This window comes from Mustela putorius, unplaced genomic scaffold, assembly GCF_011764305.1.
Source record: "Mustela putorius furo isolate JIRA1106 unplaced genomic scaffold, ASM1176430v1.1 tig00003898_pilon_pilon_pilon, whole genome shotgun sequence".
Taxonomy (NCBI): Eukaryota; Metazoa; Chordata; class Mammalia; order Carnivora; family Mustelidae; genus Mustela; species Mustela putorius.
The window spans coordinates 31,178,313-31,203,634 of NW_025422047.1; the positions used below are offsets into that span (position 1 = coordinate 31,178,313).

Below are 25,322 nucleotides of genomic sequence, written 5' to 3' on the forward strand. Positions count from 1 at the left end.
GTCTTAAGGCAGGAACTTTCTCTTTTTCCTTTGCCAACATTCATCTTCTTATCCTCTGCCAACATAATCGATGTCACATTTTTATCTTAAGTATCAATAAATGTGGAATATGCTCAAACTAAATGCTGTGCAGGTACCAAAGAAAATGCCAACATGTGGCCAAGTCTTCAAAGATAAATCAAATTTCAAGTGGAAAAAAAAAAAGGTGAGAAAAAAAACAACAACATTCTGCCACATTAATAGGCATGGATAAAGCAGACATTAAAGTACCCTGGCAATGACAAGCAGACTAGAATATGTCTAGTGTGACAGAAATACTGAGAAATGAAGCCAGCCTGAAAATGTCATGAACGGTGTTTAATGCTAGCCCAAGGAGTTTGAACCTTACTGCAAGAAGCACTGGGTCCAGGTAAATGCTTTTGACTAGTGTGGTTATATGATTTAATCATTTAAAGTCAGGAAACTTTAATGGCAAGCTGGACTGGAAGGTAGACAGAAAGGATACAGAGACTAATGACAGGTAACAAATAGCAAGGACATTAAGGGGGCCCTTACTCATTAAAGATGGGCTAAACATTTTTGAGATGAAATTAACTGGCCTTGGGGACACCTGGGTCAGTTAAGTGTCTGCCCTCGGCTCAGGTCATGATCCCAAGGCATCAGGCTCCCTGCTCAGCGGGTAGCCTGCCTATCCCTCTGCCTGCCGCTCCCCCTGCTTGTGCACTTTCTGTGACAAATAAACCTTAAAAAAAAAAAAAAAAGAAATTAACTAGCCTCAGTGACTATTCTGATATGGAGATGAAGGACAGGATTCAGAAGTTTCTTGCCTGCGTGACTGGAAAATGATAATATAACAAAGATGAGAGATAAAGAGGGAGGAGGAAGGCTAGGAATCCAGAAGAGGGGTAGTTACTCCACCTGAAGTAATTCTAAAAACAGTAAACATATTATTTACAATTAAAAGCAAATGCTAAGCAAATTCTGCCAACAATGTGTTGGCACTTACTGCTTTTATTTAACAAGCACATCTGAGCAAACTGTGTCCAGTTCAAAGGGCTCATTTGTTTACTAAATAATATGTTACTGTCCTTCATTTTGGAGAAAAATGGCCTATTATGTAGAGGTATGGCTGAAGAGTGGCCAGTAATTTTCAATATTGTGTATTTCTTAAAGCCTGCTTTTTAAGTTTTCACAATTCAGTATTTTTTTTAAGGCAGTAAGATTCTCTTCTGATCCAAAAATCATGATGAAAATTTAAGGCTGCTTAAGAATGTATTTATAAGTATTAACTTTAATTTTGCTTACTTGTTGCTCTGTAGGAATGCTTACATTATTTTTGAGTCTGTGACTTATATAAAAATTTCTATTGAGGGGCGCCTGGGTGGCTCAGTGGGTTAAAGCCTCAGCCTTCGGCTTGAGTCATGATCTCAGGGTCCTGGGATAGAGTCCTGCATAGGGCTCCAGCCTGTTTCCCCCCTTTCTCTGTCTGCCTGCTTCTCTACTTGTGATCCCATCAAAAAAATAAATAAATAATCTTTTAAAAAAAATTTCCTATTCATACATGCACTTCATGCTTTTTCTCTCTCAAAAGTTTCTTAAAAGGCTGAACACAATAACCTAAAATAAAAGTACAATGTCTAAAAGTTCTAATTATGGCAATCTATTTCTATCAGAGCAAACACAATATAAGGAAATTTAAACAGGCCAGATATTTGTTCCTGAATGATGAAACAGCAGAGTAACTATGAAGTTGTAATCAAACTTCAGTGCACAAAAGAATCTTCTTGGGTGCTTGTTGAAAAAGTAGTAAATGACAATTACACAGGATTTAAAAAAAGAAGTATTAATCTGTCCTCCCTACTTCATGAGATTCTGATTTACTAGGGCAGGGCCCAGAAACTTGTTTTATTTTCCAAACACCCCAGGTGATTCTGAAGCAAATGTTTCAAGGTCACTTTGAGAAATACTTATACTGGCCCTGGTATCAGAAACATGGTTTAGTTTAAAGTCCACCTCTCCCCCTCATTGGCTGTGTGACCTTACACCGCTTACTTAAGTTTCCCCAAGGTTCAGATTTCTTATCTGTAAAAGGCGAATACTAAAAGTTTCATAAGGATGATGAGAGAATATAATGAAATAATGCTTATACAGTACTTAACACAGTGCCCACCTATAATTATTACTATGATTCACCCATTTCCACAAGACAAGAAATAAGGAAGAACTGGACATATATACATATTAACCATGACAACCTAAATGCTTTGTAATTCATGGTAACGTTTTTTCATTTCCTTCTGGTAAGGCACGCTCTTTGTCTCTCTTTCCCTCTAATTTTGTTATACATGAAAAAAGTTTTTAAATATATTACATTATGTGCTTCAAGTTTTATAAACAAATCTTACCAAAGGCGTAAGGCAATGAAAGCAAATATTAACTAGAAAATACTCTGCTTTTCATATCAAAATAAATACCACCAAAATGTAATTTTAAGTGACCATCTAATGCTACTGTCTTATGCCAGAACATATAGATACACATCTACAGTTTTTTAAAACTCACTAGAAACTAAACTTTTTAGAAATAATCAGAAATCCTATATGATGCTTTCACACACCAAATTCTAAATGATGCTTTTGTGTAAACTGAGAAATTTATTAAAACATCATTTATAAAAGTAGGCAGCCCCGTTATCCTTCTTACCATCTGAAAACTTCGCCAGTTAATACTAACTACCTCATCTTTTATTTAAAAAACAGTAATATCCTACAAGAATATTTTGTCACCTGCCAAAAATCGACTAACTGATGTGTCTTTCACATTACCGAACATGAATAAGTAAAGGCAAAATGGGAAACTGAAGTGCAGGCTGTTAAATGTGATGGACCCGAGGAACCTTGCTGAGCTGCAATCACCATATATCAATATTTTTCAAGCGCTTACTTGTACAACGTACCCCCCTCCCCCAGCTTCAGACAAGGCAAAAGAGGGGAGACAACAGGAGGGAGGAATTAGAGCCTGGAGGCCTTTTCTTAAGTGGCAGGCAACTGGCCTCAAACCACCACCGCGGGAACTCCGCAAAAAAAAATGTATGTTTTTGGATATTAAGAAACGTGAAGGCACCATGAGCTTCCAGCACTTTGCAAAATCTGGTACGATACTGAAGAAGAGTTAAGGTTCGGCAACCGTAAAATTCCTTGCAAACGGGTAATTTACAAAAAGCCTGTACTCTGTTTTAGAAGGTGAGAAAAGTGGGAGGCAGCGGGTTCGACGTCCACAACGGGAGAAAACTGAGGGTGCCACCACAAAGGTCTGAGAATGGGTTTTCATAGCCCCTCAAAGCGTCGGGGGCTGGGGGGTAAGGATCCAGCTCCGACCTCCACTTCCACTTCCCACCTGCGCCCCAAGCCGGGCGGGGGAGGAGGTCCAAGGGAGGGTCTGAGGCGGGGCGGGGGACAGGAAAGCTGCTGTGGGTCCCCAGGAAATCAGAACCGAGCGCCCCCGAGGGAGGAACGGCTGCAAGAGGGCGGGGCGCGGTGCAGCGAGGAAACCGAAAGGAGGACGCCGGAGAGAAGGTGCCGCGCGACTGGGGACCCTTCCTGGTACCACACCCAGGGGCCAAGGCGGGGGCGAAAGGGTCCCGTGAGCGAGAAGAAGGCAGAACTTACTCCGCGGTCCTCCTCCGAGAGGAAGTCGGGGCCGTCGTCCAGGCCTTCCTGCGGGGTCGCCGGACCCGGCGCACCAGGGGAAAAGATGGAGTTGGGGAGACACAAAGGGAGACATTAGTGCTAGGCCGGCGCGGCCCCCGCGCCCGCCCCGCGCCCGCCGCCCCCACCGCGCGCCCGGGGCTCGGCGCCGCTGGAACACCCACCATCATGGCTGCTCCGAGGCGAGGGCCAGCGCACGCGCGCACCGCACCGCGGGGCCGGAGGGAGCCGGCAGCAGCGGGAGAGGCGGGGCTGGTGGCGGTAGGAGGAGGCGGGGTCTCGGAGCAGCCTGCCCCGCCCCGCCCTGGCGCGGGGGGCCGGGGGCAGTAAGCTGTGGGAAGGGGGAAAGCAGGGCCCTCCGCCCGAGGTTGGAGCACCCCAGTCGGAAAGGGCCCGTAGGCCCAGACCCACATGGCTGCGGGCAGGTCGCGACTGGCCGGCTCTGACCCGGAAGGGGCCGAATGCCACCTGGGGAGCTGTCCAGTTTCCTTTCCCTTAGGGCTGCAGCGGAAAAAAAAAAAACAAACGAGCGTCCTCCGGAAGCCAAATAAATCGCCTAGTCTTTGTATTATGCCACACAATAATTAATCACAATATTTTGCCTATAGAAATTGTGGGAACTAAGGGCCTTCGCACAGTGAGCTGTAATCAAGCTTTTACGGTTGGTGAGGTAATAACCTCAGGGTTTAGGGTGCTAATGGTTAAGAACTATAAAAGTGAGCTGTTCCCGTTACAAGAGCATTTCTTTCCTTTTTATGAACGAGCGCCTCCAGACCTACTCTTAACTGTCCGGCCGGACAGCACCACATGGGTGTCCACAGGCAATTTAAAGGACGGGACAAAATCATTCCTTAACCTTTGCCCCATGTCACCTTTTACACACGCGGACACACGGGCAAATGTACATGCCATCCTTGTGCTTCCAGTCACTTAATGGTATCGACATGCTTCCACTTTTCAGACCAGAAACCTCCAAGTCCTATTCAAATCCTTCCTTCTCCCTCACTCCTCACTCCATTTAGTAACAGATTCTGTTGCATCTGTAATTTATTGTCTCATCTCTTAAATTAGTCCCAATCCTCCCTCTCCTCCCATCCACAGCAATTACCCTCAGTATCTGCCTGAACCCTTGCAATACTCTCTTAACTTTTCTTATTTTCATCTCTCTCCGTTCTACATCTTGCCACCAGTGGTTCGTTCTTTCTCTTTCTTTCTTTCTTTCTTTCTTCCTTCCTTCCTTCCTTTCTTTCTTTCTTCCTAAGATTTTATTTGACACAGAGAGAGAGAGAGGAGCACAAGCAGGCAGAGCAGCAAGCAGAGAGAGAAACAGGCTCCCCGCTGAGTAGAGAGCCCAATGGTGGGGCTCCATCCCAGGAGCCATGACCTGAGCTGAAGGCAGATGCTTAACCGACTGAGCCACTCAGGTGCCCCTCCAGTTTTCCTCCTAAGACACAGACATCAATGATAAGGCTGCTAACCCTGTCCATGATCTTTACACATTTTTATTACATTAAGGTCCAACTCCTCCGCCTAGCATTTAAGGACTCCACACTTGACTCTCTCCCTATTCTGCCCGGCCCTTTGTCCTATCTTGTTGAATTGAAGCTCTTACAAAAATAATGTTAAACTATTAATAATTTCTTGAGAACTTCTTGTAGCTTTCATTTTGTATGTAAGGAGAACTGAGGCATAGAGAAATTAAGTTACTGCCCAAACAAGGGTTATTCTCCACTTGGGTGGGGCGTGGCTTTATTTTTTGTCTTTTGTTTCTTGTTTTCCAGTGCATTGTAGTAACTACTGGAGGAGTGTTTTTTTCCACTGGGAGTCATGAGGCATCATGCGGTGTCAGTATAGTGTGATGAAGTGTCAGGAGGAATGTTCTAGTAATTTGTTGTTGGTGAAAAGTACCAATATTTCCTATTTTGTTTTTGGATTGAAGGTAATGCCTGTAGAGCTCTGCTTCCTAGATGAAGAGAGAATGGAGCTACAGTTAAAGAAAGGGATTTGCATACAGCTGATAGGAGGGTAAGTGTGTCCTATGGACAAAGATTGAGAAGTGTCACCTAGGACCACCTAAATGTCTCTGATCATTAACCAAGGGTTTCAAGACTCAAGCCAAGACCGGAAACATTGTACAGAAACACTCAAATTATCAAATGTTAAACTTAGAAATCACTAGTTAAAAGCAAGATTTAAAATATGAGTAGCCAATGGGCGCCTGGGTGGCTTAGCCGGTTAAAGCCTCTGCCTTCGTCTCAGGTCATGATCCCGGGTCCTAGGATTGAGCCCCACATCAGGCTCTCTGCTCAGTGGGGAGCCTGCTTCCCTTTCTCTCTCTCTGCCTACTTGTGATCTCTGTCTGTGAAATAAATAAATAAAATCTTAAAAAAAAAAAAGAGTAGCCAAATAACATTATCAACAGAGACATTTAATAATTACTGCAGTTAAAATCAATGGCTGATGGGGCACCTGGGCGGCTCAGTAAGTTAAGCCTCTGCCTTTGGCTCGGGTCATGGTCTCAGAGTCTTGGATCAAGCCTTGCATTCGGCTTTCTGCTCGGCGGGGAGCCTGCTTCCCCCTCTCTCTCTGCCTGCCTCTCTGTCTACTTGTGATCTCTCTCTGTCAAATAAATACATAAAATCTTAAAAGAAAATCAATGGCTGAGGGCGCCTGGATGGCTCAGTCATTAAGCGTCTGCCTTTGGCTCAGGTCCTGGGATTGAGCCCCACTTCGGGCTCCCTGCTCTGTGGAAAGCCTGCTTCTCCCTTTCCCACTCCCCCTGCTTGTGTTCCCTCTCTCATTGTGTCTCTCTCTGTCAAATAAATAAATAAAATCTTTAAAAAAAAAATCAGTGACTGAAAATTCACATGAGTAGAGAACCCAACCTTGAAATAATAAAGTTATTCATTAATACCTGAGCCTATCTATTTAGGTAAAGGTCTCCAACTATACTTTGTAAATGATAAGAAGGAATTATCAGTAACAGATACTAACAACTATCAGAGGGGTGCCTGGGTGGCTCAGTGGGTTAAGCCTCTGCCTTCCGCTCAGGTCATGATTCCAGGGTCCTGGGATTGAGCCCCACATCAGGCTCTCTACTCTGCGGGGAGCCTGCTTCCTTCTCTCTCTCTGCCTGCCTCTCTGCCTACCTTTGAGCTCTGTCTGTCAAATAAATAAATAAAATCTTTAAAAAGAAAAAAAGGCAGTTGCAGAGTTTAAGGAATATCAAAGGAAAAGAGATTAAAATTAGCTCACACAACAGATTTTTCTGCTACTTACAGAATAAATTGAGAAGATATTAAAACTGAACCACTTCTCTAGTATTATTTTTTAAAGAGTTATTTATTTATTTTAGAGAGAGAGAGAGAGACACACACACACACACACACACATACACACAGCATGAGGGGGAGGGGCAGAGAGAGAGGGAGAGAAAATCCCAAGAAAGCCCCACACCAAGCGTGGAGTCTGAAATGGGGTTCGATCCCAGAACCCTGACTGAGTCATGACCCGAGCTAAAACCAAGAGTTAGTTGCTTAACTGACTGTGCCCTCCCCCGCCAGGAGCTCCTTCCCTAGTACTTTTAGCCAAATAATCAATTTTTCATCTTGTTTTAATAGATTTTTGTGAAATTACCTGCTTCTATATAAATTTCACAAGCATATTGTGTTGAATCACAATCTGATTTTTTTTTAAAGACTTTATTTATTTATTTGAGAGACAGAGATCACAAGTAGGCAGAGAGGCAGGCAGAGAGAGAGAGGAGAAAGCAGGCTCCCCGCCCAATAGAGAGCCCGATTCGGGGCTCGTGGGATTATGACCTGAGCCAAACGCACCGAGCCACCCAGGCGCCACTCACAATCTGATTATTTCATAGATTTAGTTACTTAAAAATAAAATATTATAGTTTGGAGTAGATACTAAATAGTGTTTCAAAAACAAACGTACTGGAAGATTTTAGAGAAAAGTAAACTTTTAGAGAATAATAAACAAGTCACTTTTAAATTTTGGGAAAATAAAAAAATATATTTGCTTTGAACATTTTTATCAAACAAAAACCGACTTTTTTTCTAGAAGAAAAACTTAAAAAAACTGAAATGATGATTATTTAATTAGATTTAGAAAAAAACTGTTTAATGCCTTTTATCATGTTCTCATCAAAGAAAGTTTCACCAAAATGTATTTTTATCAACTCATTTCCTCGAATTCTAGACCATTTCTTGTTTTGGACAACCTTTGGGTCCTAATTCTTCCCTTCTCCCTGGGAGTTATATTACAACAAAATTCTCTACAGAAAGATTGCTGAACCCTGTTTTTTCCAGTTATATCAGTCAGGGTGTGTTTACCTGCAAGTAACAGAAAACATCAATTCGAATAAACTGAGCAGTACAGAAATGTGTGATCTCACAACAAAAAATAAGGAGTCTCTGGGCATAGTACAGATCTTCCTCACTTTATGATGGTGTTACAACCTGATAAAACCATCATAAACTGCAAATACCATAATTGAAATTTCATGTAATACACTTAACCTATTCAACATCGTAGCTTAGCCTACCCCACCTTAAACATGCTCAGAACACTTATATTAGCTACAGTTGGGCAAAAAGCATCTAACACAAAGCTTATTGTACAATAAGGGTTGAATATCTCATGTATTCATTGAATTCTGTACTGAAAGTGAAAAACAGAATGGTTGCATGGGTACAGAATGGTTGTAAGTGTATTGGTTGTTTACCCTTGTGATTGCATGGCCAACTGGGAGCTGTGGTTCATAAACCACACTTTATTTAAATAAATCAATAAGCAAACAAACAATACAGATACCGTATATAGAAGATCAAAAAATAAAGAGTCATGTCTCAGGAAAATGAAGGTGGAAAAGTGAATGTTCCAGAGATGAAAATTACTCTTAGAGAAACACAATCAACTCCCACTTTCCTGGGATTCAGCCCTGGGAATCAGTACCAGTCGTGGACCAGCTGAAATAATCTTGACCATAGTGCCTGAGGACCAAGAGAAAAAGTGACATCATCTCTACAGAACCCTGACCCCAAGGCACATGCGGATTTATTGATTAATGTTCATACCTCTAATTCTATTTGGAAGAATTCCTTTTAGAAGCCAAAGACCATTACACTGAAGTCTAGCACATTTTCTTTTGCCTATTTTATTTTATTTTTAAAGATTTTATTTATTTATTTAAGATAGAGGGGGAACACAAGCAGGGGGAGTGGGAGAGGGAGAGGCAGGCTTCCCCCTGAGCAGGGAGGCTGATGTGGGGCTTGATCCCAGGACCCTGGGATCATGACCTGAGCTAAAGGCAGATGCTTAATGACTGAGCCACCCAGATGCCCTCTTTTGATTTAAACATGAGTTGATAAGGACAGAGACATAGAGGACAGTTTAGTGTTGCTCCATGCCTAGAACAAAAGCAGCATATATATTATGTTAAATCATTTCTAAGTCGTATTTCAATATTGATGATTTGAAACCCTCATTCCTCCATCACAGAGCTGCAGGGGAGGGAGGAGACAGAAACCTGCAAGAAATACAGGGAGGTGCCCAACACATGACACTCATAAGTAGTTAGAAAAATTAAAATGGTATTAAAATAATTTAAGGTTTCCTACCCCTCTATTCCCAGATGTGAAATGCTTTAGGAGAAGGGAAATGTATGTTTAGACATATTTTCTTTCATCTTTTGTTATATTCCATTATTTCACTTGAGGATTCGGGTCCTACAGAGAAAGCAGAAACAAAGAGTGCAAATCTTCCGAACAATTTTTGAAATAAAATTAATTTGAAAAAATTTTAAAAGAGTTAACTAAATTGTTGGATGCTATGCCACACATAACCCATTGTTTCTCTAGTTAAGCATTTCTTGCTTTTTTTTTTTTTTCTAGTTAAGAATTTCTGCCTTCAGAACAAAAGCTACACTTCCCTCACATAAGATATTCTACTACTCTAGGGATTTTTCACCCTTTTTCTTTCATGTCCGTGTGTGTGTGTGTGTGTGTGTGTGTGTGTGAGAAACATTTTCACTTCTTATTTTGGAACCTGGGATTTTTTTTTTTTTAAGATTTTATTTATTTATTTGACAGACAGAGATTACAAGTAGGTAGAGAGGCAGTCAGAGAGAGGAGGAAGCAGGCTCCCTGCTGAGCAGAGAGTCCGATGCCGGGCTTGATTCCAGGACCCTGGGATCATGACCTGAGCCGAAGGCAGAGGCTTTAACCCACTGAGCCGCCCAGGAGTCCTGGAACCTGGATATTTTTAGAAATCCTTGTTGCAAAGAACGTTGACCCAAGATGTCTCCTGAAAAAGTGATTAATCCAAAAAGCAAAACTCAGCAACTTCAAATCATTTTTGGATACTCCCTCTACTCACACTGATATCAATGCTATATGTTTTCATCTTTTAAAGATTGAATTCAGGAGCTGAGAAATCCCATGTCTTCTCTTAGTCAGAGTCATATCACATTAACTTTTAGAGCTGGGTCCTTTCATTCTTTTGGTTGATGAACAGATAATTAACCTTAATGTTGACAATTTACATTCATTCTGCTGACATAGATGGCGTATAAATTTTTTCAATACCAGATGAAGTTTCCTTGATGAAATTTCAGTTTGGTGGTTGAATTGAGCACTCTCTCGCTCTCTCTCTTTTTGTTTTTTTTTAAAGATTTATTTGTTTGAGAGCAAGAGAGAGAAAGCATGAGTCAGGGAAGGGGCAGAGGGAGAGAGAGAGAGAATCTCAAGGCGACTCTGCTGAGCCTGAGTGCTGAGCCTAATCCAGGGCTCAGTCTTACGATCTTAAGACCATAACCTGATGGTACCCAGTGCCTCTGGACTGAGTACTCTTATGTGCAACATTGAGTGAGGTATGGCAATTTTCAAAAAGAGTTCCATGGGACTATTAACAGGTTTCTATAAACATGCTTTTTTTAAAAAAAATTTTTTTTAAATTCTTTTTAAAAATTATTTATTTATTTATTTTAAAATAAACATATTATGTGTTTTTATCACCAGGGGTACAGGTCTGTGAATCGCCAGGTTTACACACTTCACAGCACTCACCATAGCATATACCCTCCCCAATGTCCATAACCCCACCCCTCTCTCCCCACCCCCCTCCCCCCAGGAACCCTCAGTTTGTTTTGTGAGATTAAGAGTCATTTATGGTTTGTCTTTTTTTTTTTTTTTTTTAATTTTATTTAAGTAATCTCTATCCCCAACATGGGGCTCAGACTCAAGACTCTGAGCTCAAGAGTCTTATGCTCTTCCAGCTGAGCCAGACCAGTGCCACTATAAACATGCTTTGTAAAGCATTTGTTACAAATGTGTTCTGCTAGGGCACCTGGGTGGCTCAGTCGTTAAGCATCTCCCTTTGGCTCAGGTCATGATCCCAGGGTCCTGGGATTGAGCCCCACACTGGCCTCCCTGCTTAGTGGGAAGCCTGCTTCTTCCTCTCCTACTCCCCCTGCTTGTTTGTGTTCCCTCTCTTGGTGTCTCTCTGTCAAATAAGTAAATAAAAAAATTTGTTTTTAATTTATTTGTCAGACAAAGAGAGAGAAGAGAGCCTGCACGCAGTCGGGCAGGCAGAGTAGCAGGTAGAGGCAGAGGGAGAAGCAGGCTCCCCCCAGAGCAAGGAGCCTGAAGTGGAACTCTATCCCAGGACACTGGGATCATGACTCAAGCCGAAGGCAGCCGCTCAACCAACTGAGCCACCGAGGCGTCCCTAAATAAATAAAATCTTTAAAAAAAAAAAAAAAAGTGCTCTGCCAGATCTTACCTGATGTGTTTTTAAGGACAAAGTTCAGAAGAAGTTGAAGAAATTATCTCTTTACACACATACATCTCTGAAAGTAAATAGCAATTGCCAGGGGCTGGGCAGGGTTGGGGGAGAAATAGTGACTGCTACTGGGTATGTGGTTTCTTTTTACAGTGTTGAAAATGTTCTGGAATTGGATAGTTATGATGGTTACTTTTTAAAATATATTTATTTATTTTACAGAGAGAGAGAGCACAAGCAGGAGAAGCAGCAGGCAGAGGGAGAGGGAGAAGCAGACTCCCCGCTGAGCAAGGAGCCCGATGTGGGGCTCGATCCCAAGACCTTGGGATCATGACCTGAGCCAAAGGCAGACACTTAATTGACTGGTCACCCAGGTGTCCTTGAATAGTATACTTTGAAAGAGGGCAGGTTGTAGTATGTGAATTATATCTCAATTTAAAAAAAAGAATGAAGTAACTTCAGGGAATTTATTTCTTAGGAGTTTACACACAGTTTTAAAGAAGATATTTCAAAAGGTCACAGCATTCTTTTCTGAAAAGATATCTGTATGTTTGCATAAAGGAGAATGAGTTATGTATACAAACCCCATGCCTTGTTTGGAAAACCTGCTCTCTCACCCTACTGCTTTAATCTTTCTAGGAGTAGCTTATCCCCTTGTTTAAGATCAAAGGGTAGCTGGGCAAGAACCATTGTCCAGCAAAGATTAATGAGGTTAAGTCCCAGCAAGCCTGGGAGGGGGCTGCAACCTCTACCATAGGAGTCTCAAGAAAGGAAATGTATAGGGATCAGGAAACAATTCCAGCTCCCAGAACAAAAGGCCTAAAAACACCCCATGGAGATCAGCCATAGGCCCTGGGCACCCCCTTTTGTTTGTCCCTTTGGTGCTGTTGCTCAGACATAACTGGGTCCAAGAGTTCCAGAAACATGAAGCTTTCCAATTCAGGAGTGGGTGTAAACAATATTTGGTCATTGTGTTCCATGAAGAATAAAATGGCAGGTCTAGGAAACCCTTTGATTTGTGGTGTTGAATTTTCCTACCCACTATAGTGAAAAGACTCGAAGGTTAGTCTGGTCTAGAAGTGGGAGCTTCCCAGATTTCAGTATGGGTAGGTGGTATAAGGTCCTTCTCTGTTCTCACTGCCTAAACTGACTTCTCATCTTAGCCTCTTCCAATCCTATTCATCCTTCAAAATTGGTCCAAGAGTTGCCTCCATCACCACTCCTTCCTCATCTGTAATGGTTAAGAAAGGATGGCTCTGGGGATCATCTCCTATGTTCAGATACTGGCCTTGTGACTTGTAACTGTGGGCGAGCCATTTCTCTCTCTGCCAGTGTCTTCATACGTAATATGGCAACAATAACATAGTGTCTGGAGTTAGACATCCTGAATGGCAATCTGAGCTTTGCCATTTAACTATTGTGGAGTCTTGACATTTTCCTAAACAGTTTTGTTCTTTGGTTTCTCCTTTTTTTTTTTAATTTTAAAAAATTTAAAAAAGAGATTTTATTTATTTGACAGAGAGAGAGATCACAAGTAGGCAGAGAGGCAGGCAGAGAGAGTGAGAAGCAGGCTCCCTGCTGAGCAGAGAGCCCGATGCAGGACTTGATCCCTGGACCCCGAGACCATGACCTGAGCTGAAGGCAGAGGCTTAACCACTGGGGCACCCAGGTGCCCCCCTCTTTTAGAAAAAAAATTTTTACTTATTTGAGAGAGAGCAGGAACAGGAGCGGCAGAGGGAGAGGAAGAGAGAGAATCTCAAGCAGACTCCCTGCTCAGCGCAAAGTCCAATGTGGGGCTCAATTTCATGACCATAAGAACTGAACTGAAATCAAGTCAGAGACTCAATCGACTGAGCGACCTAGGCGCCCCAAGTTTTCTCTTTCTTCAAAATGAGGATAATAAATAACATGTAACTCAATCTCAAAGGGTTCAAGGAGGTTTAAAATAATCCATATACAGCGCATAAAAGAGTATCAGACATAAGGCAAAAGCTGAGATGTTTGTTATAATGATACTGTTATCATTTTCTTAGAACTACCCTGTCCCACTCCTGATAAGTGGGTCCCCCAAAGCCCTGTTTCCATCATGGACAGTAAACCTATGTTACAACTAATTGGACCAGAGGAGGGCAGCTGACTCAAGCTGGCTGGGCCAATCAGATTCCTCTGCTTAAGAATTTTAGGAGGGGAGGGGCACCTAGATGGCTCAATCAGTTGAATGCTATACTCTTGGTTTAGGCTCAGGTTGTGATCTCAGCTTAGGTCATGATCTCAGGGTCCTGGGATTGAGCCCCATGTTGGGCTCCACATTCCGCAGGGAGTCTTCTTGAGATTCTTTCTCTCTCTCTCCACCCTATCCCCCCTCAAATAAATAAATAAATAAATACATCGTTAAAAAATTTTTTTTTTAGCAGGGATAAAAAAAGAATTTAAGCAGGGCGCCTGGGTGGCTCAGTGGGTTAAGCCGCTGCCTTAGGCTCAGGTCATGATCTCAGGGTCCTGGGATCGAGTCCCGCATCGGGCTCTCTGCTCAGCAGGGAGCCTGCTTCCTCCTTCTCTCTGCCTGCCTCTCTGCCTACTTGTAATCTCTCTCTGTCAAATAAATAAATAAATCTTTAAAAAAAAAAAAAGAATTTAAGCAGAGGCATGTAGAGATAGAGTTGGAAGCTGAGTGACTTTAATGGCAGGGCCTTCATAAGATAAAAGCACTCCAGAATACTGCTGCTGAGGTCCCTGGTGCTGCTCAGGCAGACTTGAGCCAAAGACCCGTCCCCTTTAAGAAGTCTCATGATTTGGGCGCCTGGGTGGCTCAGTGGTTAGGCCGCTGCCTTCGGCTCAGGTCATGGTCTCAGGGTCCTGGGATCGAGTCCCGCATCGGGCTCTCTGCTCAGCAGGGAGCCTGCTTCCTCCTCTCTCTCTCTCTCTGCCTGCCTCTCTGCCTACTTGTGATTTCTCTCTGTCAAATAAATAATAAATAAAATCTAAAAAAAAAAAAAAAAAAAAAAAAAAAAAAAGAAGTCTCATGATTTGACTTCTTTTTGTATTCAGTGAAATACTCCAGTACTTTCCCAGTAACATCTCCCTTTTTGGTGAAGCTTTTGGTTACTTGTAAAAAAAAAAAAAAAGTTTCAATTAATACTAATATGTGTACCTTTGTATTAGTTATTATGTATATGTATCACGTTTAGTGGGTAAGAGCCATATTAGTTAAGATCATGCATGCTAGGTGCTTTAATAGAAAAATCCAAAACCTAAACGGTATAAATCCAAAACCTAAACCCTGTGTGATTTATTTCTTACTTATGCAAAATGTATTCAGCAAGAGAGGAGAGTTTGGGAGTGGATTCCCTGCTATATGTAGATATTCGGGAACTCGGTCTCCTCCCATCTTCTGGTCTCCCATCCCTTTTAGGACAGTCATGAAGGTCACAGAATTCAGAGAATCTGTGAACTGGATGGGAAAGAAATTTACATCTTCATTTTCTATAGCTTTTATTGTAGGCAACAAACCACAGTAGTATTCAAGACTGTGCCACCGAAAGAAGTCACAGCTATTTTCAGGATATATTACAGATGTTACAAAATCTTGAAATAATGTTTATACTCACCACTATTTAAAAGTTATGATAGTTACTAGACTTACCACTAATTCTAATTATTTAATGTGTTAATTAAGAAACCCATATGATGGGGCGCCTGGGTGGCTCAGTGGGTTAAAGCCTCTGCCTTCAGCTCCGATCATGATCCCAGTGTCCTGGGATCGAGCCCCACATCGGGCTCTCTGCTCAGCAGGGAGCCTGCTTCCTCCTCTCTCTGACTGCCTCTCTGCTTACTTGTGATCTCTGTCAAATAAATAAATAAAATCTTAAAAAAAAAAAAAAGAAAGAAAGAAAGATCGTGATCCCAGGATCCTGGGGTTGGTCCCACATCCCGCTCTTTGCTCAGCAGGGAGCCTGCTTCTGCCTCTGCCTGCCGCTCCCCCTGTTTGTGTTCTCTCTCTCTGGTGAATAAACGAATAAAATCTAAAGAAAAAAAAAACATATGATACTGTATCACAACTTAAAAAAATTCCAATACCTATATTTCAATATGACTTGTTTTCTTTATAATCCTATTTTATGCATTTAAAACATTATTCTGGAATTCTCAAATACTTGACTGATACTCCTCAAAAGTACCTGTCAAAGGTCATGAAAAAAAGGGAAAACAGGGGTGGCTGTCTGGCTTAGATAGAAGTGCATGTGACTCTTGACCTCGGGGTCATGGATTTGAGTCCCACATTGGGTGTAGAGATTACTAAAAACAATAAATAAACTTTAAAAAAAAAGGGAAGTGTAGATACTGTCACAGACCAGAGGACATTGAGAAAACTTTTTTTTGTTCTAGATTTTATTTGTCAGAGAGAAAGAGAGAGAATGTGTGCAAGCAGGGGGAGAGGCAGGCAGAGGGAGAGGGAAAAGCAGGCTCTTGCTGAGCAAGGAGTCTGATGTGGGACTCCATCCTAGGACCCTGGGATCATGACCTGAGCCTAAGGCAGACACTTAATTGCTGAACCCCCCAGAGATCCCCAACACTAAGAAGACTTAACAATTAAGTACAACATATTTTCTTGGATTAGATCCTGGAACAGAAAAAGGACACTAATGGGAAAACAAGCTCCATCTGAATTAAGTCTGGAGGTTAGTTAATGATAATATACTAATATTGGTTTCTTAGTTTTGGCAAATGTACCTCAGTAATGTAAGATGATAAGATTGGAGGTCATTGAAACTGAGTGGGGAGTAAAAGGAAATACTCTTCACTATTGCAATGGACTGAATGTTTATGTCCTCCCCTCCCCCACCACCCAATCCATATGTTGAAATCTTTTTTTTTTTTTAAAGATTTTATTTATTTATTTGACAGACAGAGATCACAAGTAGGCAGAGAGGCAGGCAGAGAGAGAGGAGGAAGCAGGCTCCCTGCTGAGCAGAGAGCCCGAAGTGGGGCTCGATCCCAGGACTCTGGGATCATGACCTGAGCTGAAGGCAGAGGCTTTAACCCACTGAGCCACCCAGGCGCCCCCATATGTTGAAATCTTAATGCCCCATGTGATGGTATTAAGAGATGGGTTCTTTGAGAGGTGATTAATGCCTCCCAAGAATAGAATTAGTGCCCTTATAGAAGAGGCCCCAAAGAGACCCCTCATCCCTTCTGCCATTTGAAGTTACAGTAAGAAGAAGGCTGACTATAAGGAAGCGAGCCCTCACCAGACACCGAATCTGGCCATGCCTTGCTTTGGACTTCTCAGCCTCCAGAACTGTAGGAAATAAATTTCTGTTGTTTATAAGCCATCCAGTCTATGATATTTCCTTATAGTGGCCCAAATGGAGTAAGACACTAACTTTGTAACTTCTCTGTAAATCTAAAATTATTCCAAAATAAAAACTTTATTAAAAATGGGCGAGGTTATGCCTGGGTGGCTCCATCAGTTAAGCATCTGACTCTTGATTTTGGTTCTAGTGATGATCTCAGGGTTATGAGATCAAGGCCTGAGTTGGGCTCCACGCTCAGAAGGGAGTCTTCTTGAGATTCTCTCTCCCTCTTCCTCTGCCCTTCCCCCTGCTCTCTCTTTCTCAAATAAATAAGTAAAATCTTAAAAAAAAAAAAAAAAAGAGGCATGATTCTGAAAAGGGATTCAGATATCCACAGCACAAAAGGATTAATGCCTGCCCTAGAGCCTCAGATGCTATTGGGCAAGGGCAGAGAGAGCAGCAGGAACAAGTGGGAAGCTTCTGTGGGCCAGACCTGATGGCAGGAACAGCTCTTCTGCCTATGTTCAGTCACATAGTCAGTCTTGGCACAGGAAGGTCTGGGAAATGACTGTAACTTCTGGACTGGGCAGCAACTCTGCACTGTGGAAGGCCCCACAACTCAGCTAGCCATCTACCATGTGAGTTCTGGCTGGCGAGTTATGGACTTCCTGTCTCTTGGTCAGGATTCTAATAGGAAACAGATGTCACGCTCAAATTGAGAGATTCAAGGAGGGTTCGCTTACAGAGGGAAAAAGTTCAAACCTGAAGGTGGCAATAAGGCAGGAACAAGGCCAGCAGAACACTTTTCAGGCCAGCGGAAGCCTGAAAGGATTGAAATCTCGAGGGCAGGAAGTCCGCCATCACGGTAACACAGATCCTTAATGGATCCTCAACAAATGGTTTTAATTAAGTTGCAACAAAACGGAATGAAAAAGCTGGGAAATATATTAGGAAGCCAGGCTGACCTTGAGCAAAAAAGTTCAAGAATAACTTCTGAAGTGCAAAGACTTGAATCAGACAGAACTCATTTGAGTTCTAGCTCCTCCACTTATTAAACAGGACTTGCTTCTGTAAATATTAAAATACTAAATATAAGTACATTCCTAAGTTTTATTCCCTACCTTTCCATCTCTGGCCTGAGCCTTGAGGCTTACTGCCGCAGAGCAAGGAAGAGCAGTCACTTGGTCTTAGTTGCAGGATGCTTGGCCATTGGAGGAGTTCGAACATAGAGCTCCCCTGACAATGTAAACAAAAGATTCCTGCCTGCTTCTTAGACCTTACTGGGAGGCTGGAGTGTGAGGGAGAAGTAGCTCTAGCCTTCTTCAACTCTGATGTGGGGGAAAAGAAAGCAAGAAAAGAGAGGACATAGACAGACACACAGGTCCTGATTTCCTCTCTCCAGACTTTACATCTGAAGGAATGGGGGCATCAGACTCACTGATACACATGCTGGTAATAGGGAGGCACTCTTGTTCATTTTTTCTTTTTCTTTCTTTTTTTTTTTTTTTTTAAGATTATTTATTTATTTGACAGAGAGAAATCACAAGTAGGCAGAGAGGCAGGCAGAGAGAGACAGAGGGAAGCAGGCTCCCCGCTGAGCAGAGAGCCTGATGCGGGACTCGATCCCAGCATCCTGAGATCACGACCTGAGCCAAAGGCAGCGGCTTAACCCAATGAGCCACCCAGGCGCCCCTTCTTTTTTTTTTAATGTAGATTGGGTGTGGAGCCTGAGCTCAATGCAGAGCTTGAACTCACAACCCTGAGATCAAGAGTCAGACACTGAACCAACTGAGCCACCCAAATGCCCCGAGACACTCTTGTTCTTGATCACTTTGAGGACTCCGAGATGAGTTGTCCAGAAGGCTGCCCCCATGCTAACCTGGCAGTTCAGTCCTATCAGGCAGAAAGAAGGCCTTGCGATATGGTCAAGGCCCAGAAGTTTCTCCACTCCTCAGCCATTCCTCAAAGTCAGAAGACAGCTAAATTGGGTGCCTACAGGTCTTCGTGTGTAAGGCACCTAGCAGATATTGAATGTATTAGCTACTGTAGAGATGATCTGAAGACTCAGACAAAACTTTGAAAAGATCTATACAATGCCTCCTCCATGCCTAGAGATCATAGAACAGAACAGATCCTACCCCTACCCCCTATTTCCTGTCTCCATCCCTCCCCGACCCCATACCCCACACCCCACACTTGCCCCAGCTGGGATGATTTTGGTCTGAGCCTTCCCAGAAGCAGAGAGTTGGGCCAAAGGACCTCTTGAGGTTTCTTTCTGCTTTTTGACTCAGCAAATGTATTGAATTATTCACTCTTTTTGTATTCTATAACCACATTTTTTAGTCACGTCTTTGACCTTGCTATTTACACAATTTCCTTTGCCTTGCAGTTTCTAAAAAGGAAAGCCAGAACACATGCATCCTCATTTTAAAGGCATCCATTAAATCCTAAATTATTAAAGATAATGCTCTCCCCCTCTCGCATTTAACTGAACCCATACCTTGCATAAACTTGCTGTGGGGGCGTCTCATAAATTTGGGTGAAGATCACCATCACGTGCCACAGGATTTGCCATCTTGTGGCGATTGCAGTAATTGTAAAAATCTGGTCTGGGGCAGGAGGGTGGTGCCTTTGAGGAGGGGAGGGACGTTCAGTCTGGCCGGTGGATCTGTGAGGGGCTTTGGAGGAGATATTCACCAAACCCTCTTGACAACATGACTTGCTTTGGCCAGCAGCTGGTGAGCAGAGGTGACTGACAGCGTGCTCAGGCCTTAAAGGGCACTCGTGCTTCCGCATGCCCCCGTTTGCCTCTGCCATTGCCACAGGCCCAGCCGAGTGCTTCATGACGGAATGGTTGCTCTACACCAATAAATGTTAGGAAGGCTTACTAGATAGCAAAGGTTAACTAATATAACTACTGAGATTTTAACTTGTTTATGACAGGCAGCTGGGAGAACAATGGGAGGGAGGGAGATGGAAGAATGGGACGCCCTGGCCAGAGAGTGGGGAGTTGGGATCTATTATTCCAGGGGAGGAGCAGTTCCCAGTGACAGCAAGGTCAGGGTATAACCATGAAGGGAGGAGGGGCTAAAACTAAATGGAGGCATTGTCCCTGGACGTGAGCAGAGCAAAGAGAATGACAGAACTTGAGTTGGAATGGAAGACTGACTAGAAGCCAAGGGCCTGAGCCACCACTGAATAAAAGGAGCTGATCTTGAGACTGAGAAGCCAAACATCAGGTAACTTCGGAAAGAAGAAAATTCAGAAATGCTAGAATGACCCCATGAAGAGTACTAGGAGTGGGAGACCTCCTCCAGACTTCTGTTGTCTGGAAACCAGGAGAGGGTGAAGCCATTGGGAGGTGACATCTTCCTTGGAAAGATTAGCTGTGCTTGATCTTAGTTGTCTGATTTAGTTCCCCAGAGGAAGAAGAAGAAGAAAGGCAGTGGGGATGGGAAGGTTTCATTAAACCACGAATGTTGTGAGATTACACCGAAGATTCTGCTGAGTGAACCAACGCCCTGGGACACTGGCTGGGTACTTCAACATGGCCTGAATTAGGTGCACATGCAAAGGTATCTCCCACTGGCATATTTATTGGATAATGGCTTTTGTATCAACTGGCTCATTATTTCATAATATTTAGGATAAGGCATAATGTATGTCAACTATAATTCAATAACAAATATTAAAAAATAAAAAGTGCAACAGAGCTGCCTGACTGGCTCAGTAGAACATGTGACTTTGATCTCAGGGTTGTGAGTTTAAGCCCCGCATTTGGCATAGAGCCTACTTTAAAAGTAAGTAAGTAAGTAAGTAAGTAAATAAAATAAGATGTTTTCTCAAGGTGCCTGGCAGGCTTATTTGGTGGAGCATGCGACTCTTGATCTCAGGATCTTAATTTTTATAGTTGGGTGTAGAGATTACTTAAAAATAACATTTTTTAAAAAAGATTTTATTTATTTATTTGACAGAGAGAGTGCATAAGCAGGGGGAGCAACAGGCAGAGAGAGAGGGAGAAGCAAGCTCCCTGGTGAGTAGGGAGCCTGACATGGAGCTTCACTCCAGGACCCTGGGGTCATGACCCAAGCCGAAGGCAGATGCTTAACTGACTGAGCCACCCAGAGGCCCCCAAAATAAAATCTTTAAAAATAAATAAACAAATTAATTAATTAACTAATAATAAAAGGGCAAGGAATAGTATGAGAATATTTTGCATGTCCTTTGTAGAAATTAAGTGTACTAATAATACAGTAATAAATGGGTTTGCTGTTTGAGTGCTCCTGAAAAGGATCTGGAAGTGCTCAAAAACTTCTTCCTACAGCTCTAAAGACATCCTGAGGATATTAAGTTCGTTTTCCAGCAAAGTTGCAAAACTGCCCTCCAAAACAGACTTCCTGTCTTCCTTACGGATGGCACAATTCTAATTCCAAGTAGTCTACACGACATGGTAAGCAGAGCGATGGCCTCTGAAGAGATCTATGTCCTGGAATCTATAGACCCTGGGAACATGTTACCTTCCAAAGCAAAGGGGAGTTAAATTTGCAGATGAAATTAAGTTTGTTAATCAGCTGGCCTTGAGAAGCGGTGATGATCCTGAATTATATGAGGTGGGCCCAGTGTAATCAATCACAAGTCTTCTTGTAAATGAAAGACAAAAGCAGAAGAGGAGACCCAGAGAGGTGACAGTGTGAGATAGGGGCAATATGGCTGAAAGGGGGCCCTGAGACAAAAGATGCAGGCAGCTGTGGGGGGGGTGGGGAGACAAGGAAGCAGATTTTCCCCTAGAGCTACCAGAAGGAATTCAGCCCTGTTGACACCTTCATTTTAGCCCCATGAGACTCTTTTTCACTTCAGAGCTCCCAAACTAGAATATAATAGTAGTTTCCTCACACATGAAGACTTGCAGGGAACCCTGTTCAGATCTTTGGAGCTCGCTCTTTCTTTCTTTGCAGCCAGGCTCTCTGGTGCTCTGCCCTGAGAATTCCAGCCACCTGAGTCTTTGCAAATTCTCAACTCTGTCTCCTCACTTGGGGAGGCTGCAGGGCGTGACCTAGCTTCCACCTCTCTGTACCACTGCTTGGAAAGGTACCAGGCAGGAAGCCAGAGCGACCGTAGGCCTCATCTTTTTTTTTTTTTTTTCTTTTTAAAGATTTTATTTATTTATCTGACAGAGAGAGATCACAAGTAGGCAGAGAGGCAGGCAGAGAGAGAAAGGAGGAAGCAGGCTCTCTGAGGAGCAGAGAGCCCGATGCAGGGCTTGATCCCAGGACCCTGGGATCATGACCTGAGCCGAAGGCAGAGGCTTTAACCCACTGAGCCACCCAGGCACCCCAGGCCTCATCTTTTTATTTCCCTTCAGAGATTACTGTTCTCTACTGCCTCTCATCCAATGTCTGAAGCTGTTGTTTCAAATATTTTGCCCAGTTTAAAAAAATGTTTAAGGCAGGCAGTGAATTTGGTTCCTCTTATTTCCTCACGGCAGAAAGCAGAAGTTGCAGGAGCCATACTTCAATCACAGATGGGCTGTTTTTCCCGGAACAAGTTTGTTAGCTTCTCAGATCTCATTTCTTTCAGTGGGTTTTGTTTTTTTTTTTTTTTTTGGTATGTGTTTTTTTCTTAAGTAGACTGCTTTTTAGAGCAGTTTTAGGTTTATAACAAAGTTGAGTGGAAGTTAGAGATTCCCCACATACTCCCGGCCCCCCCCAACATGCGTGGCCTCCCACATTCTCAACATCTCCCACCTGAGTGGGACATTAGGTACAACTGGTGAATGTGCGTTGACACATTACCACACAGGGTCCACAGTGTACAGTACGGTTCGCTTTTTTTGTTGTACATGCTGTGGGTTTGGACAAATATGTAGTGACAAGTATCTACCACTATGGTATCATAGAGTAGTTTCACTGCCCTAAAAATCCTGTGTGCTCCACTTTTTGATCAATTCCCTCATCCCCAACCCCTGGGAACCACTGATCTTTTTACTGTAGCCATAGTTCTGGCTTTTCCAGAATGTCATAGAGGTGGAATCATACAGTACCTTCCTTTTCTTTTCTTTTTCTTTGAGAGAGAGATAGAAAGGACATGATGGGGGGGGGGATGAGGGGTAGAGGGAGAAGCAGACTCCCCACTGAGCAGAGAGCCTGATGTGGGGCTCCATCCCAGGACCCTGGGATCATGACCTGAGCTGAAGGCAGACGCTTAACCAACTGAGCCACCCCCCTACCCCAGGTCTGTACCTTTTAAGATTGGCTTCTTTCATTTAGTAAAATACACTTAAGCTTCCTCCATGTCTTTTCATGGCCTGATACTCCATTGTCTAGATGTCTCATAGTTCATCCTTTTCCCCACGGCAGGATCTTTTGGTTGCTTCCAGGTTTGGGCAAGTATAAACAAACTACAATAAATATCTGTGTGTAGGTTTTGGTGGATCCATAACTTTCACCTCCTTTGGGTAAATATCAAGGGGTATTATTGCTGAATCGTATGGCAAGAGTGTTTTTAGTTTTTTTAGTTTTGTGAAAAACTGCCCAACTGTCTAATACTGTTGCATTCCCATCAGCAATGAATGGGAGTTCCTTTTGCTCTGTATCCTCACCATTTGGTGTTGGGAATGTTCTGGATTTTGGCCATCCAGAGTATCTCATTGTTGCTTTTAATTTGCATTTCCTTGATGACATATGATGTGGAGCATACAGAACACATGCCATCTCCATATCTTCTTTGGTAAGGTATCTGTTAAGATCTTGGTTCCTTTTTTGATCAGGTTGTCTGTTTCTTATTGTTGAGTGTTAAGTGTTCTTTATATATTTTAGATAACAGGGATTTTTTTTTGTTTTTCAGAGAAATGTCTTTTCCAAATAGTTTCTCTTAGTCTGGGGCTTATCTTTTCATTTTCTTTTTCTTTCCTTTTTTTTTTTTAAGATTTTATTTATTCATTTGACAGACAGAGATCACAAGTAGGCAGAGAGGCAGGCAGGGAGAAAGGAGGAAGCAGGCTCCCTGCTGAGCAGAGAGCCCGATGCGGGGCTCAATCCCAGGACCCTGGGATCATGACCTGAGCCGAAGGCAGAGGCTTTAACCCACTGAGCCACCCAGGTGCCCCTTATCTTTTCATTTGCTTAATGGTATATTTCACAGAGCAGAAAACTTTAAATTTAATAATGTCCAGCTTATCAGTTTTTTCTTTCATGGATTGTGCCTTTGGTGTTGTATCTAGAAAGTCATCAGTAAATTCAAGGTCACTTGGATTTTCTTGTATGTTACTTTCTGGGGGTATTATAGTTTTGTATATTACATGTAGGTCTGTGATCCATTTTGAGTGATTTTTTTGTGAAGGGTGTAAGGTCTATGTCTAGATTGATTTTTTTTTTTTTGGCATGCAGATGTCTAGTTGTTCCAGTACCATTTGTTGAAAACCCAAATGATCTTAGGTGATATTTATGTACACATAATATAAATATCAGCTGCATGGGCTTGAAATTCAAATAGCAGTTGGTTCAAATACTCATCCTCAATGTCCCTGAGGATTCTCTGGAGCTTAGTCTCCTCTTGGTGTCCTCTAGTTGAGGTCTTGTTTCCAGCCACATTATAGGCCCTGGACTCAGTGTTGCTTCTTTCTTTTCCTCACCTCACCCCCTCACTGGAGACTGCCTCAATCTCTTCTCTCTGAAGCACTACTCACTGTAACATACGTGAGTTGATATTATCAAAGGAAGAGAGGCATGGAGGAGATGATATTTAGGGCAGAATGACCTAAATTGGATTTTAACATTTCTGAACTTAAAAATCCCTGGTGCATTCTTTCTTATGAAGAAATCACTCTGTATCTCTTCCTTTCAGGCTGCAGTCTCCTGGCATTATCCTGGATCCCTCTTGGGGTCACTGCTGACCCATGTGACATCTTTGTGCACATTTAGAAAAAAGCAGCTCTCCTTTAGCAGGCCTCACAATTCACAGCTTGACAGCAGAAAGTGGGCCAGATTTCAGCCCCAGCACCCCCTATCTTGCTTAGCCTTCATCCCTCCCTAACTTATTTGTCCTTAACCCACCAAATTCTCGTTTGTTCATTTGTTCCTTTCTTTCTTTTAAAATTTTTTATTTATTTATTTTACACACAGAGAGAGAACAAGCAGGGGTACAGCAGAGGGAGAGGGAGAAGTAGGCTCCCCACCGAGCTGGGAGACCAACATGGGGCTTGATCCCAGGACTCTGGGATCATGACCTGAGCCGAAGGCAGATGCTTAACCAACTAAGTCACTCAGGTGCCCCTTGTTCATTTCTTTTCTTTTTAAAGATTTTACTTATTTGTTTAACAGAGAGTGAGAGAGACTGAGAGAGAGTGCACAAGCAGGGGGAGGGCCCGAGGGAGAGGGAGAGGCAGACTCCCTGCTGAGCTGGGATCCCAATGCCGGTGCTTGATCCCACTGCCCCGGGATCATGACCCAAGCCAAAGGCAGAGGCTCAACCAACTGAGCCACCCAGGCGCCCCTCTTGTTCATTTCTTATAGAGCACTTTAGCTCTTCC

General features: G+C 42.9%; 1 protein-coding gene across 1 annotated transcript in view; it reads right to left on the reverse strand.

Moving 5' to 3' along the window:
* Positions 1 to 4,150, reverse strand: part of SNX6 (sorting nexin 6) — a 62,301-nt gene extending 58,151 nt beyond the window's left edge. Inside the window, exons 1-2 of the mRNA XM_045067637.1 lie at positions 3,872 to 4,150; positions 3,669 to 3,716 (exon numbers count right to left, since the gene is read on the reverse strand). Of these exons, the coding sequence (XP_044923572.1) occupies positions 3,669 to 3,716; positions 3,872 to 4,120 (297 nt within the window). The 5' untranslated portion in view covers positions 4,121 to 4,150. The remainder of the gene's footprint in view (positions 1 to 3,668; positions 3,717 to 3,871) is intronic.
* Positions 4,151 to 25,322: the final 21,172 nt, after the last annotated feature.